At 41.5% G+C, this 16,208-nt stretch overlaps 1 protein-coding gene across 10 annotated transcripts in view; it reads right to left on the bottom strand.

Moving 5' to 3' along the window:
• Positions 1–16,208, bottom strand: part of IKZF1 (IKAROS family zinc finger 1) — a 109,604-nt gene that overhangs the window by 13,287 nt on the left and 80,109 nt on the right. For all 10 annotated transcript variants that reach the window (XM_053266181.1, XM_053266191.1, XM_053266188.1 and 7 more), the window contains 2 exons: positions 9,013–9,180; positions 6,935–7,060 (listed from right to left, as the gene is read on the bottom strand). In XM_053266181.1, coding sequence (XP_053122156.1) covers positions 6,935–7,060; positions 9,013–9,180 — 294 coding nt within the window. The remainder of the gene's footprint in view (positions 1–6,934; positions 7,061–9,012; positions 9,181–16,208) is intronic.

The raw sequence follows: 16,208 nt of genomic DNA on the forward strand, positions 1-16,208 counted from the left end.
TTTCAGTAGGGATGTACACACAAAAGGGATTTTGTGTTTTGTTTCAAGCTCAAAACAAAACACAGATGGCAAAAAACTTTCACCAAAACAGTGGTCAAACTGGTTGTTTCAATGAAACAAAACTCAAAAAGTTTTGAGTGTTTTGGCCATAGGGAATAAAGGGGAAACTTGAAACACCCCATTGTTCCTCATGGCTAGCTCCGAGGGACACCAATGTGGGTTGTGTGGTAGGGCATGATGGGTGCTACCTACCACCCAAACCACAAAAGAAATGGTCAAGTGCATGATTTAGAATAAATTAAAAACCTTTCCCCATAGGATCCTATGGGTGCCCACTTGGGTGCCCCTAAGATCTAGCCAAGGGAACAATGGGGTGTTTAAAGTTTCCCCATTGTTCCCTATGGCCGGAACAAGCTGCATTCACAGAGTGCACTGCACACCAAGTTTTGCATTGTGATTTGCAATGCATTTTTTCAACCCTGCCTTGAAAAAAATACTTCAGAAGCACACAGTCAAAGGGAATCCGTCCTCCCAACACAGAACACACTTTTAAAAAACAGTTCAAAAATGGCCAAAAAATAATCACTGCCCCAGAATCTACTGCCAGTCACAGTGCTTGCACTGCAGTGACATCATTGGCACAAATTGCTCTCTCTCACACAATTACGAATCCTTACATTCCTAGCATTGCTGCAGCTCCTACAGTAGCACCCTTAGCAGCAAGCATAGCCCTAAGCTCAACTAGAGCAACTTAAGCCACCTTTTGATGGAGTACACCTTGCAATGCGGATTGCAGAGCAGACCAGAGCAGTGAGTGAAGCACACGTTAGTCTCAAGGCCAGATATGGAGCTCATCACAGGAATCACCAATAAATATTACACACACAAATATACACAGAGCTGCCACTATCCATTTCTTGCCACAATACTATCTCGCAAACAAAACAAACCACAACTCAAGGAAGGAAGGTACCCAAGTTCTGCCTTTGTCAATATGAGATCCAGCAAAACCAGATAGATATCGCAGCAATAGCATAGAATATTATACTCGGTGCTGAGAAAACCACAAAATCAAAATTTCCTTGATCCCTTCCTCCTCTCCTGATCAATCCTCTTCAAGAGAGGCACACTATAAGGGCTCTCTCTACCTCCCAGTTCCTTTGAATATGGTTTAAAATTCCCTCCTTTTGTTCCCCCTCCTTCCCCCAGCCAATGGGGGTACAGTTGCCCATCACAACACTTGATTTTTATGATAACAATCCAACCAAGAAGTGAGGGGATCACCCAATCGGAAGCCAATTCCAGAAAAACCATCAGCAGGGGAAAAACAGGCCTCCAAAACGGAACTCGAAACTTTGAAACACTTCAATCGAAATGGGGTTGTTTTGTTCAGAGCTCGAAACAGGCTCTTTATTTAAAGGCCATTTTGTTTTGAACCTGAAACACTTGAAACGGCCTGTTTTGAGTTGCAACACTTTGCACATCCCTACTTTTCAACAATGGCACCCAGTTTGTGGAATAGCCTCCCCAGTGAGACTTGTCTGGCACCATCATTATCCTGATTTGGACACCAGGAGAAGACCTCTTTATGCACCCAGGCTTTTAAAAGGTTTTTAAATGCTGTAGTCTTTTAAAAAATTTATTTTATACTGGTTTTTTATTTTGTTTGTTTTAATGTGTTTTCAGTTGTTTGTTTTATCTTATTGTTCTGTTTTTGTAAGCTGCCCCAATAACACTAAGCACCACTAAGAAAAAAATAGTCATGACTAAGTTCAATTAAAATTAGTCACAGACATGATGAGGACAATTACTCAGAGTAGGCCCACTGAAATTAAAAGAGCAAATTAGGCAATGCCTAACTTGTCCTTTTAATTCTTTGGGTAATTTTCCTCATGATGTCAGTCACTCAAGCTGTAACAAACTTTTGCTGGACTGTGCTGATTGAATTGATATGCATACTTAAACTCTTTGATGAGATCAAAATGTAGGCATGGTCCCATTTCCTAAGCTGACAATCTGCCTTTTAAAAATAACAGTAGTATCTAGCACGGGGTGGCCAATTTAAGGCTCTCCAGCTGTTGTTGGACTACAACTCCCATCATCCCCAATGGCTGGGAATGATGAGAGCTGTAGTCCAGCAACTGCTGGACAGACTCAGATTGGCCACCCTGATCTAGCATTTAGTATTAATTATTATCATTATCATAATCATCATCAATGGCCACCCTGATCTAGCATTTATTATTATTATTATTTATTTACACAGACAGGTGTTATTGACTGGTTTGTTTTATCCAGACATCGAGTCCTTCCCAAGGACCTGGGATGGCTGAATTTTATTGTCAATGTTGTTGCTGTTATAGATATCGTCGCAGAATATAGGCTGTTCCCAGTAAAGTTGCTTTTTGTAATTGGCTGATGGTGATTTCTGTGGCCCCTATGGTGTTGAGGTGCTCTTCAAGGTCTTTTGGAATTGCACCCAGGGCGCCAATTACCACTGGGATTATTTTGGTCTTCTGCCACAGCCTTTCAATTTCAATTTGTAGATCTTTGTATATGGTGATTTTTTCTATTTCTTTTTCTTCGATTCTGCTATCCCCTGGTATTGCTATGTCGATTATTTTGACTTGTTTTTCTTTCCTCTCGACTACAGTGATATCTGGTGTATTGTGTGGCAGATGTTTGTCTGTTTGTAGTTGGAAGTCCCATAATATTTTTGCATCTTCATTTTCTACAACTTTTTCAATTTTATGGTCCCACCAATCTTTGGCTACAGGTAGCTTGTATTTTTTGCAGATGTTCCAGTGGATCATCCCTGCTACCTTGTCATGCCTTTGTTTGTAGTCAGTCTGTGCGATCTTTTTACAACAGCTGATTAGGTGGTCCACTGTTTCATCTGCTTCTTTACAAAGGCGGCACTTGCTGTTTGTTGTTGACTTTTCGACTTTTGCTCTTATTGCATTTGTTCTTAGTGCCTGTTCTTGTGCAGCCAGTATTAAAACCTCTGTTTCTTTCTTCAAGTTGCCATTCTTAAGCCATTGCCAGGTCTTGGTGATGTCTGATTTTCCACTTACATTGTGCAAATATTGACCATGCAGGGGCTTCTTTTTCTATTTTTCTGCTCAGTTCTTGACTTGTTCTTTCTTGTAGGCCTGCTTTGTTTCATTGGTTTTGAATAGTTTCTCGTTATTGACCATTTTAAGTGCATCTTCTTCACTGTCCTTTATATATTCTTCAAGGCCTCTTTTCTCCTCCTCCTCTACTGTTTGATGGACTTGCAGCACTCCTCTTCTACCTGAGCTGTGAGGGAGGTATAGCCTATCTACATCACTGCAGGGGTGCAGAGCATGATTGATAGTCATGATTTTCCTGGTCTTACCATCTAGCGTCTCTAGCTCTGCCTGGGTCCAGTCTATTATTCCTGCACTGTATCTGATAACAGGTATAGCCCAGGTGTTTGTGGCTTGTATGGTGTTCCCGCAATTGAGTTTGGACTTGAGGATTTTTCTAACTCTCCTGATGTATTCACTCCCAATTTTTCTTTTAACTTCAGTGTGTGTGATGTTATCAGCCTAGAGAATGCCGAAGTATTTGTAATGTTCTCTCTCTTCCAGGTTCTTGATGTTGCTTCCATTGGCCAGTTCTATTCCTTCTGTTTTTGTTATTTTTCCTCTGTTCATTATTAATGCAGCACACTTGTCTAGTACAAACTCCATTGCCATATCACTACTGAATATATGGACAGTGTTTAGCAGTGATTCGATTTCTGACTGGTACTTTCCATACAACTTCAGATCATCAATGTACAGCAGATGGTTGATTTTACTTGATGTTTTAGATGTTTGGTATCCGAGGCCTGTTTTGTTTAGTATTTGTGAAAGTGGAGTCATGGCGATTACAAACAACAGAGGGGATAGTGAGTCCCCTTGGGAAATACCTCTTCTAATGCTAACCTGTAAATAAATATCTGAATGTTTTTGCTGACACCAGTTGTTTCTAAACATTTTAGTATCCATGTGTGAGGCAATGAGTCGAAGGCTTTCTTGTAGTCTTCGACTACATTATTGTTATTGTTATTGTTGTTGTTATTCATTTGATTTCTATACCGCCCTTCCAAACTATATTTACAAACCACCCAACTGTTCAGAGCAGTTCACACATATTTTGCTGTAATATTTTAAATACTGTAAAACGCTGAACTGTAAAATCCTGTAAAAATGCAAAAAGCAATGTATAGAAATGATTTGTTTTCTATTTTATTTGCCACTAACTGAACAGCCCACATTTCTCTAGTTTCAATGATGGTGAGATTAGGTAGTGGCTCTAGCCTGGTGATGGGGCACATGTTTTAAACTAAGAAGTTCCTAGGTTCAGTTGCAGGCTTTTTCAGTTAAAGGATCTCAGATTGCAGGATTGGAAAAGACACATTGCCTGAGAATCCTAGAGAGCCATTGCTGGGCAGAGGAGACAATGCTGGCCTAGACAACCAGTGGTCCAACAGGATAAGGCAATTTCATGTGTTCAATCCATTGGATTTCTTCCATCTTTGAATTTCTATATTGGTTCTTTTCCTGTCTTGTAACCCACTCTGGATCAGTGGAATAGGGTAAAAGACAGTCAATGGGAAGAGTTTGGTTCAACCTTCCCCTCTCACTGCCCAAGACAAGGGCAGTTCCATCTCCAGTCAAAACATTTGCTTCTAAAGTCTACCACTATAATCTTGAATACATATTATAGCTGTGAGTCCATTCAGTTTCAGCTTTTTCTCCAATTTATACCCTCCTCACCTGCTCAACAAGGGGTCGTGCATCTTGAACATGCTTGTCTGTCAGAAACCTCCCAGCTACTTTTCAATGCGATCATTACATGCAAACACTACATTATCTGAGCACAAGAACACCTTCCCAAGCACTGTCCAAATAGGCAGGCAGGATTAAATGAGGCATCATTGCAGCTGCGTTATGGGCAACCTCCCATTTTTGTCATCTGACAAGCTATATAATGTACACTGACAGGATCAAAAAAGTATGCAGAGAATGTAGCATATCACACCAATTATAACCTTAAATCCCATTACATGCTGCTACTGCCTCCACCTGAATTGATAGTGATACATACATCATGCACGTATGAACCCCTGTTCCCTCTCCCATACTCATTTGCAGGTAATCAGCTATATGCACACAATTTGTCTCCTTGCTTGAAAGGAAGTTAGATACTGTGCAGTGTTTGGTGACAATTTTAGATGTACCTGAATCTCAAAGAGCTGATCTGCACTTTCAGAATAGTTGTGTGCGATGGCTTTGCAAGGGCATTTATGTTTAAAGGTTTCTCACTCTAAAACAAACAAACCCCAAACCTGCCTGCTCTCAGAAAACCAGCACCTTGGGAAGACCATATATAGCGTAGTCCTACCCAGTGTGCTCGTTTTACACAGAGGAGCACAGAAGCATGCAGCCCTTCCCATCTCTTGCGTCTGAAGTACTACTGTCCCAACTGATATGTAGCACGTAATGATTCTGAATGGCTTACATACTGTGCAGTGAGCTGAGCACCCATGCGGTATGCAGGCTCAGTGCTTGTGGGGCACTTACCAGCCCATCACTGCTCCTCGTGAAGGCAGGGGAGGCTCCGTGCGAACGACACTGTACATCAGAGCAGCAGGGCTCCACTCCCATTGGGAATGCTGGGAGTCGAGCTGCTCCTGGCTATGTGGCCCGTTACACAGTGTGTAAGCCTACAAGTTAATTAATTCTACAATTTACACAATTGCCCTAATCAGTCAGCTTCTGTGTACACATTTGTGTGGGTTGCGGCAAAGGGGAAGGGCTGTCCAGTGCACACACCAAAGTCTGTGCATGCAGGAGCTGGCCTGGTTTTCCCCATGTTGGATAGCAGCATTCACACAGTATTTCCCAGTACTGCAGTAAATCTGGTGACTCCTGCACATGTATATCTTAGCACCCATTTTAAAGCCACATGGGATCACAGCTTGTGATTTTGCGGAGCAAAAGAAAGGATTCAGGGAAAGGAGAGCACCAAAACCTTAGAGGAGCATTCCCTTTCAAACTTGCTTTAGGTAATGATCTCATTTCTTTCTAATCTCCAGTATTAGCAAATTATTTTTGTTATATTGCTTTCGCTGGCTTGCTCACTTGTTTATAGCTGTATTTTTGTAGTTTGGAAAGGGATGGAGCATACCATGCTTACAGATGAGACCCGTGCACTGCTCTCTCAGATGATCCCCCAGAATACTTGTTGTGTTCAAGCAGCACAACCCCTCAGTCAGCACTAGTGGCCCTCCATCTCCATTGAATTGGTTATGATATCCTTTTTATAAAGCCATTTAAGAGATAGGGAGGGAGGGAGGGAGGGAGCAAGCAGACCCTGCTCTGATGTAGGAGATGGGACAAAGGTGGACACTCACAGGCTCATGAAAGGTCAGTCTTTGTGCCAGGCAGATAAGGAGAGCAGGGGAACTTTTACAAGAAGACAGCTAGGGAGCATGAAAGGGGACATGAGAGCAGCTCAGGAGGTGATGAGATAAAAAGCAGAGGGAGGGGAAAGCCAAGGGGGAATCTGCTGAAGCTCCATCCTGAACTGAAAGGAAGGTAGAGAGTAGGACAGAGGAAACATGCCAACATTCTCCCCTCCACCTGAGGTCACAAGGAATTGTCACGAGGACCAAAGATAAGACAATAGTTGTTGGTTCCTCACCACCTTGCAACATACTGATGATCTTAAAGATTGTTCCCTGGTACACTAAGAGGGAATTTGAGACATACATCTCAATCCTGCTGCTGCTTCACTGGTGACCCTAAACATATGGTGCCCCGGAGGCTACTTGGGTTGCTTATGCAGTTGGGGACAATGACTACAGTGAGAGAAATGATAAGAAAGCATTTCATTTTGCTTTTCTACCTGGCATTCTTACCTGGATAGAGGCCACCTGAGAGGTTCATGGTCTGCAAATAATTGTGGCAGCGCTCCTTATGTTCTTCCAGAGAGCTGCGCTGCTTATAGCTTCGACCACAATATCCACATTTGTGGGGCTTGCCGACTGCAAGGGAAGAATTGAATTGACTGTATGAGCCAAGTTAAATACTGGATAAGATAACCTAGATGATAATACATGAGTTAAGCAGACGCCAACACCTAGAGTCAATGAGCCATTCAGAAAATGACCCATTCAATGGGCAGTCTTCACTATAGTCTTCATGCATGCACTTCAGCCATGATGGAAGGGGGGAAAAAGAGACTCATTCCACATCAGCCTAATCTCTTTTCTCCTGTAGAAGTTGCCAGCAATGACAGACCAATAAGAAGGGCAAGGAACCAACTTCTAACAAATAGCAACTCTCTCAGCTCTAGACTTGTGTTCAATACAAATCAAAATAAAATTTGATGTTCAGCTTAGCCTAGTTAGTTCTTTAAATTGTTTGATATTTATTCATTCTGCCTTTCTTGCCCAAAGAAAAGGGAGATCTTTGGGGTTTTATCTTGGAAACTGAGTAAATGCCAGACTCACAATCTGCGAAGTGGGGTATTGATGTTTATACCAGCAAGAAGCCCCTGCTAGTATATTATGGCTCCTGTGTTCCCATTCAGTGCAAGCTGCCTTGTATGTTGTAACACAGTGTGTATGCAGTTGTGCAAGTGTGCTCTTGAGCAACTGCATGCAGGCTGTGTTACAAGATACACAGGAGCTTGCCCTATATGTGAGCCACTGCTACTGTGTACATGCCAGACTCACTCACAATCTGGTGGGAGCTCACATTCGTAGCTAGTAGTGAAAGTATCTGCTTCGGTGCTAATATTCAGCCAAGCACTTCTCAGCAGCACACTATGGAATCTGCTTCTGAAGCCCCAGAACCTGAGTTCTTCAATTAATATCTTGGGCGACTTCACATGATCACTGGCAGCTGCGTAAGCTGGTAGCATCTCAGTAAAATGTAACTCCCAGATCTTGAGCATGAAAACTGGTAAAATGTTGGGCAGAAAATCTTGATAATTGGACTTGAGCGGTTTCAGATATTACACCCAATGGGAGCACACACTCTCATGCACCAATGTTTTATCAAGATGTTGCCATCTTATGGAGCTGCTGGTGGCTGATTGAACCCACCCATTAAGTAGTATTGTTTTCCTTCTTTTAAACCTTTATTCAAAACATCTCTTCCTTTTGTCCTATGCAACTTAGATTGTGAGTACACTGAAGGGGCCTGAATCATGTCGACACTTTACTGTCCTAAATTATTTAGGGCCTAAACAGGCCCTAAATCAGGCTTGCACAAATCATGACCCACCAAGCAGAAAACAGCCCATGAGCCACGTTTTATGGCCTGCCAGATGCTTGACAGCTCCCTAATCCCAAGCAGACAACAAAAACAGCTCACCAAGCCTCTGGGGAGCGGCCATACATGGCCATTTGGACTGCATTCAGCTTGGTGGGCCACAAGTTGTGCAGACCTACCCAGAATACAAAGTAATCACAACAGCTTAATGCACCTTAGATTGCTAGCAGACCTTGAGGCTGTTCACACAAACGAAAACTGGGTAGGACAAGTTCCTACCCAGGTTTGGGAGCTGTGCACGCTTCCAATTTTGTGTGTGTGAATGTAAACAACTAGGTAGAAGGCGGGAGACATGATTGTGTGGGAGACAGGCGCTGGGTAGGAAAGCCTTGTCCTAACCAGCTTTCATATCCAGCATTTGACCAAAGAAGAAGGAAAAGCTGTCCTAACCAGCTCTAGTCTCCCACACAATCACTTCTTCCTCCTCCCTAGTTGTTTGCTCCTACACAACTGAAAACTGGGAGTGCGCATAGCTCCCAAACCTCGGTAGAACACTTGTCCTACCCAGTTTTTGATTGTGTGAACAGCCTCCTTTAGTTTCAAGACAAGAGTAAAGGAAACCTTTCATGCTGAATAAGTTGCAGACTTAAGCAATTGATCTCTGGCTGGCCAGGAAGCAAGCAAACTTTTTCTAGAATTTTCTAGCATGGACACCTACCAGAATGGGTCCGCAGATGGCCCGTAAGAGCATCTCTACGACGACAAGCGTAGTTACACAAGTGGCACTTGAATGGCTTTTCTCCGGAATGTAACTTTATGTGGCGGAGAAGGTTGCCTTTTTGAGTAAAGGATGCCCCACACTGATTACACTGGAAGGGGCGTTCGCCTACGGGGAGAATGAGAGGGAAAAATATGTGAGAACAAAACTCTTACATTGTAACAGGAGGAGGATTTCAGCGAGAAAGTTGTTTTCCAACTGGTGCTCTATGACTTCCACCGGCTGCAGGTTTGATATAACATGAGCCTTTCAGACTAAACCTGCCAGTTTCTTAACGCTTCACTGGCTGGGTCAATTTGATCTGAAAATCTAATTTTTTTTTTCTAAATCAGAATGGCACATCACAATGCAAATTCAAACTCATTTAAATAAAGTGACTGCAACATTTTGTGTTGAAGAGCCACTCTTCCTGATCAGCAGTTTTGGAATAAACCAATATCCAATTTTGCATGTTGTGGCATTTGGTGGGGTTTTTTAATGTGGCTTTTTTCAAAGGGTCTTTAAAATATGCCACTGAAGCAGCAAAATAAAAAGGAAACTCATTAAAAATGCATTTCAGGATCACAAGTTCATTTCAGCGTTACATTCTTATATTTAAATGAAAGGCACTTCATTATAACAGTTATAATAACTTCTTTTCATTTACATTTTCCCTGTATTTTCCCTTTCAATTTCTTCTCCATTACCTGGCTGTCCCTAAGCAGCCAAATCAGGAAAGAGACAGAGAGAAGTGTGGGGGTGAGGGAGGGGGCCTAAAAAGAGAAGTTAAGTCAGAGCAAAGGAAACTGTATCTTCCTTACCAAAGTCCTGACCTTCCTTGTAGCCAGGATACTATCATATTAATGCAGGAGGTGTGCTAATGTGCTTTGTTTTTGTTGTTGTTTAGGAGGAGGAAAAGGTCCAACACTATTGGTGTAAATCACCACCCATTCATCTTGTCAGATTGGCAATACTAAGATTTATAAATGGGGTTTTAAAAAATGTCTTTTATTGCCACGAGTGACTTTTGAGGAGGAAATCCTTTCTTGGCCAGACTAATGAGTTGTTACTAGCACTGTCAATCAACTAAAGTATTTTCAGTTGATTATTCACCTTTTAACCAATTAGGAGGTTAATTAATTGTTGAAATGTAAATACATGTTTATATTATCCAAAAATCAGTATAGATGCCCTTTTACATTCTGAAGGAAGTTATCTGGTAGCTTACAATGAACCAAAGCTACCATGCATTGTCCAAAGGAAAGGCCATGGTTAATAATTTATTTTCCATTCCTTATCAATTAACACAGCAGAACCAAAATAGCCTAATAAAATCAATCTCAAAAAACTGTATTATTAACTCAGCCACAAATAACAATTTGTCCTCAGTTATTATCTTCTTATATATTGAATTATTATCATCTTATTATTATTTTTTCTGTGTAAACTGCTTTGAGAACTTTTCCCTTTTAAAGCAGTATATAGATATCCTCAATAATGGTGATTACTAATTAAACAAGGCTTTAACTGATTAATCTACCAATTAAACTGATTAAACCCTGTAGTCTGAATAAATGATCCCGTCTTAGGTATGCACTGCTGTATGCATGAAGGGGATCCCCACGGGACCCAATCAGTCTCTTCCCCTCCCCCTCCCCGGACAAATTATAGTGTACTGTAGCTGCTATGCAAAAGAGAAGGCTGGAGTGTGCATCTCCTGTCATGAGCCAGCCCTCCCTCAGTACCCCAGTCCTACTTCTGCCCAGGGATGCAGAGTCTTGCAGAAGACTGGACCATGCCCCTACTTCCTACAAAGGTAAGGGTGAAGATCTTCAGAATGCATGCAAAGGGATGGATAAGATGGAACAGTTTACACAACAAAGAAATCTATGGACTGCCACTTGTGCTGCAATTGTGGTAGATAATTAACATTTTTAAAAATGGGATGACAATGGGATAACACAGGAATGCATTAGTTTGGGATGAACACCTTCTGGATTTTCAGGAATAAGTGTGCACGTAAATGGTCTCAATACTGAAAAGAAAAGAAAAGGAAATGCTAATGTGGATGCACTCGCAGAGAATTAAGCAGGTGAAAAGTTTCCCACTACTTATCTCCATGCTAGAAAAAGCTTTACCTGCTAAACTCCTAAGTGTCAGGCTGTTACACAGGTGAAACTCGGAAAATTAGAATATCATGCAAAAGTCCATTAATTTCAGTAATGCAAATTAAAAGGTGAAACTGATATATGAGACAGATGCATTACATGCAAACCGAGATAAGTCAAGCCTTAATTTGTTATAATTGTGATGATCATGGCGTACAGCTCATGAAAACGCCAAATCCACAATCCCAGAAAATTAGAATATTACATGGAACCAAGAAGACAAGGATTGTAGAATAGAACAATATCGGACCTCTGAAAAGTATAAGCATGCATATGTATTCAGTACTTGGTTTGGGCCCCTTTTGCAGCAATTACTGCCTCAATGCGGCGTGGCATTGATGCTATCAGCCTGTGGCACTGATGAGGTATTATGGAAGACCAGGATGGTTCATTAGCGGCCTTCAGCTCTTCTGCATTGTTTAGTCTCATGTCTCTCATCCTTCTCTTGGCAATGCCCCATAGATTCTCTATGGGGTCAGGTCAGGCGAGTTTGCTGGCCAATCAAGCACAGTACACTGTATACTTCTCAGAGGTCCGATATTGTTCTATTCTACAATCCTTGTCTTCTTGGTTCCATGTAATATTCTAATTTTCTGGGATTGTGGATTTGGCGTTTTCATGAGCTGTACGCCATGATCATCACAATTATAACAAATTAAGGCTTGACTTATCTCGCTTTGCATGTAATGCGTCTGTCTCATATATCAGTTTCACCTTTTAATTTGCATTACTGAAATTAATGGACTTTTGCACGATATTCTAATTTTCCGAGTTTCACCTGTAGAAGTAGGGCCAGAAAAAAGGTGGCTACTGTAATCAGGTAACCAGAAGGTACAGCAAAACCTTGGAAATGAATTATCTCTGGCTGAGCTGTCAGACCAGGTTTAAACCCTGCACTTAAAACTGATCTTGATTTAGCAAAGCCACATAGTACAACCCTCATGCAACTGTACCTCAAGATATGGGCTGGGGGTGGGGTCACATGTTTGAAACCGCCCCCACCTCAAAATCTCCCTGCACCTGCAAAAATAGCTCTGATGACCACAAATGCTGAGGAAGCAGTTATAAGTGCCTCTTGGATTGTTCATTTGGAACTTAGAAAAGGATGATACAAATATACTGTGAATAGCATGCAGATTAAAAAGAGAAGTCTATCTTTTACCTGCAACTCTCATTCTGACAAAGCAAAAACACAAATTGCACAGGAAAGGCAGATAGAAGGAATGCACTAGAAACTTGGAACAGTACCGAAACAAACAAACAAACAAACAAACCAAAAACACAGCCAAAAACCCAACCCCCCAAATACCAAAAATCAGAAAAAAGCTGGGACACCAATACTGTAATGGCCATAAAATGACACTGTCAAGGCCCCAGTTTTTGTACAGCATACACTGTTCTCATTAAATGGAAATGTGAGAGTCCAGGCAATGGAGTACTTTAAAAATCCACAACAAAATACTGAGGAAATAACTGAAGATGTTGCTGGCTAGAGATACACCCAAGACATACTTCCAGACAGGCCTATAGCCAGGTGGTGTCCTTGCCAGGCCAAGCCAGGCCCTCTTTAAATATTTTGGTGGTCCTGACCCAAATCAGTCTCTGGGCTGGCCAGACTTCTAGTTTACAATGGCCTCACATGTCAATGCAAGAGGCAGAAATGCAGTATAGAAACATTTCCTCTCTCAGTGCTGGCCAAAAGCTATCCTTGTTAGATTATTTGTGCTGGTCATGTAGTGGTAAAAGATGAATGCATTTAGAAAAATATGTTCCTTCATGAAAACTGTTTACAGCTTTAACTATGTGAATTTGTATTTGTGATAAAATATTAGAATACTCTGTTGTAGTTGCTTAAAAATAGTTCGCAGTTTTAACTGTATGAATTTTTATTTGATTTATTAAAAACATTGATGTAGAGAACTGCCATTTCTGTAGACCTTTGTACTACTGCAGTATAAATAGTATACATTGTATTAGTAGTAGTTCTTTTATTGTAGCCATAGGCCAAACAAAAATAAAGGTGACAATAACACAGCCGTTCAGAATTACAATAAGTGGAATAAATATAACAATACATACAGGTAAGACTAAAACTACCATAAGATCAAACTTAAGCTGGTCTAAGGACAGTAATAAATTTACTACTACTACATAAGATCAAACTTATAAAAGACCGTGGCGGGATGTCTGTCTCATCGCCCCATAAATAGATTTGGCTACCACTTTGGTGACTTCATCATTGATATCAGCCAAACAATAGTTAAGATAAACACATTGTATTACAAAGGCCATATCAGCTGGCCTGGCCCAGTTGTGAGCCAGGATTTTGAGCCCAACTAATTGGTGATCATGCTGTAAATCTGCTGACATTGCTAAGCTTTTGCCTTCACTCTAAATAGGATGCCATGTAACTAATCAAATTTGGCTATGTGACAATGTCATGAAGCTCATTCAGAGGGAGGGCAATTGTGTCTTGCCCTTGCCCTCAATGAGCAAACATTTTCTGATAAGAGAATTGGAGCCAAATGATACATGCAAAAATATCCCATGGCACAGTTCTTTTTCACAATGCAGGTAAAGGATTGTGTCTTTGAATGCTCCCCATGTTAAAAGGTCCTGAACACAGAAAACTACTGCATTAGGTTGTAGGAACAGCTGTATTATAATACAGTGATGGCTGTATCTTTAATAGGCAACATCTTGGCTATTAAATAAATAAATAGTTCTGTTTATGCAAGCTTTGTGACAGTGTGAGTGGTGTTGCCTTGATGTTCTGCTTATTCTTTTGGATTTACATTTTCTTTGGTCTCTAAAAGTTAGCTTGACATCTAAATTGTTTCTTTTATATAGCTTATGCATGAAAATTCCTTTCTGACATGCTAGCTTTCCATGAACAGGGAGTTTTGATGGCCCAAATAATTTGCTGGCATTTTGTCTGTAGTGTCACTGTTAAAAGAACAGGAGGCCTGCTAAGAAAAGAGCCACTAAAGCTTCCACATATGCACTATTTTGGGCCACTTCTGGCCATTCCAGACATGTGGCTGAAACCTTCATATAACAACCTGACTGTGCTCTTAGTAGAGATATGATCAACAGACTGGCTAATTGGATGGCAGCTATTCACCATGAATCTTGAACAAAAGTGATCAGTCTGACTTCACAATAGGTTATTAGCAAAAGACACAGCAGACCAGTGTTCCCTCGAAGGCATGCGCACGTGTGCATGCTCACAACTGTTTTTATGTCCGCTCAGTTAATTTTAGATCCTACTCAGGCTGAAACGGGAAGGCTTCACTCTGAATGCACGTGTGCACACACTAAATTGATACTGTCGCCCAGAACAAAACTCATTCTGCACAGTGATGAAACAAATTAGAGAGAACACTGCAGCAGACACCAAATTAGGAGCTCTCACTTGGAATTAGGGATGCCTTCTGTAACCTCAAGATGTTGCATTTCCTTATAAATGTGACACAGCTGCAGGTGACATGATGCAGCCACCTTCCCATGGCCTTTGTGAGGCAGAATGAAAATCCTGTTTGCTACAAAAGGCAGCAGAGGAGGGTGGGAAAGGGGACTAGTGGAAGTATGGGGTAAGAGATAACTATCTCTTACCCCAGCTGAAAAATGTAACTGAAAATTTTTTAACCAGCTGAAAAAGGGGAAATGCAACTTCTCCAGGTAGCAACCTTATAAAAAATGATATCAACAATACAGTGACAACTGGTAAGGTTTGAAGTTGGTGGGGGCAAATTGTGTGTGCGTGCGTGTGCACGCGTGCATGCCAATTTGGTTTTTTTATGTCACTGAAGATGTGACTATGTAGCATCTTCCACCCTCCCCTCACAGCTACCCTTGTGCAGACCAATCTTTCTTTCTTTTTGAGGAAATTTTACCTGGCAGTCTTTCTGATGGACAAACCTATCTACAGTATTTTTTTAAAAAAATTAAAATTGCCTATGACTGAACCAATTCTTTTTCCAATGACAACATTGCCAGGGCATTAAGTCTGTCCTGGCTCATTCTGCTTCTTAGAAAGGTTTTTATCTTACTAGGCCTACCTTAAATTCCATCTACTGGGCCTCTATTGCAGAAGCCAGGCTCCTCCACTGGGTTAATATTTTAAAAAAAATATTGGGGAAGGCAGAATCCTCCAGGAATAGCTTCATTAGGAACTGGCAGCCCTAACTGGGATATAAATTTGAACATAAAGGCCTACGTCCACTAGGCCTACATTGAATTCCACCCACTGGAACTCCTATTACAGGAGCCAGGTCATTCCACTGTGACTGGGAAGAGGTAGGCAAGTGGGGAGGGGGATAAAGATGGACCTAGGTATTCATGGGGGTTCCGTTCTGTGATAATAATACAGATACGGAAACCACAGATACTGAGGCATTAAAGTCTATGGGATTGTGGGGGTTAGATTATTCTAGACTTGAAAATCTTCCCCAAAATGGAAAAAAACAGGCAAAAAATTCAAAGTAAAGTGCCCTACCGTACTCTGCGGGCCTCCAGCAGTCCAGCAATGCCCCACAGAAGTCCAAAATTTACCATTATTCCATGATTTTTTTTAAACGGAATGAGCCACAAAATAGCTCCCATGGCCAAAATGGCGGCCGGAAATGACCTCCGAGGTCATTTCTGGCCATCCCTGACTCGCTGATACACACATTTACCCCCACCTTTTTCCCCCTGCATATGCCGAGGTTTCAGTTCCCTGACTGCGGGCAGATATGAGAAACCGCGCGTGCTGCATCTGCCAGTAACAAGGTATGCCTGTAATCTGCTCTTTAGAAATGTGCCTTTTCTTCTGAATATACCAATTGGTCTCTGTGTGCATGGCCCAACCTCACAGTGGAAAGTTAACCCATCAGAGAGAAGTTGTATCTAAACAGATATCCTCAGGGCCAGCCCTGTCCAAGAGTACTGCTGATGTGCTTTAGGCTGGCTTTATGTTATTGGCTGAAAATTCCTCTTTGCTGAAAA

Source organism: Hemicordylus capensis, chromosome 6, assembly GCF_027244095.1.
Source record: "Hemicordylus capensis ecotype Gifberg chromosome 6, rHemCap1.1.pri, whole genome shotgun sequence".
Taxonomy (NCBI): Eukaryota; Metazoa; Chordata; class Lepidosauria; order Squamata; family Cordylidae; genus Hemicordylus; species Hemicordylus capensis.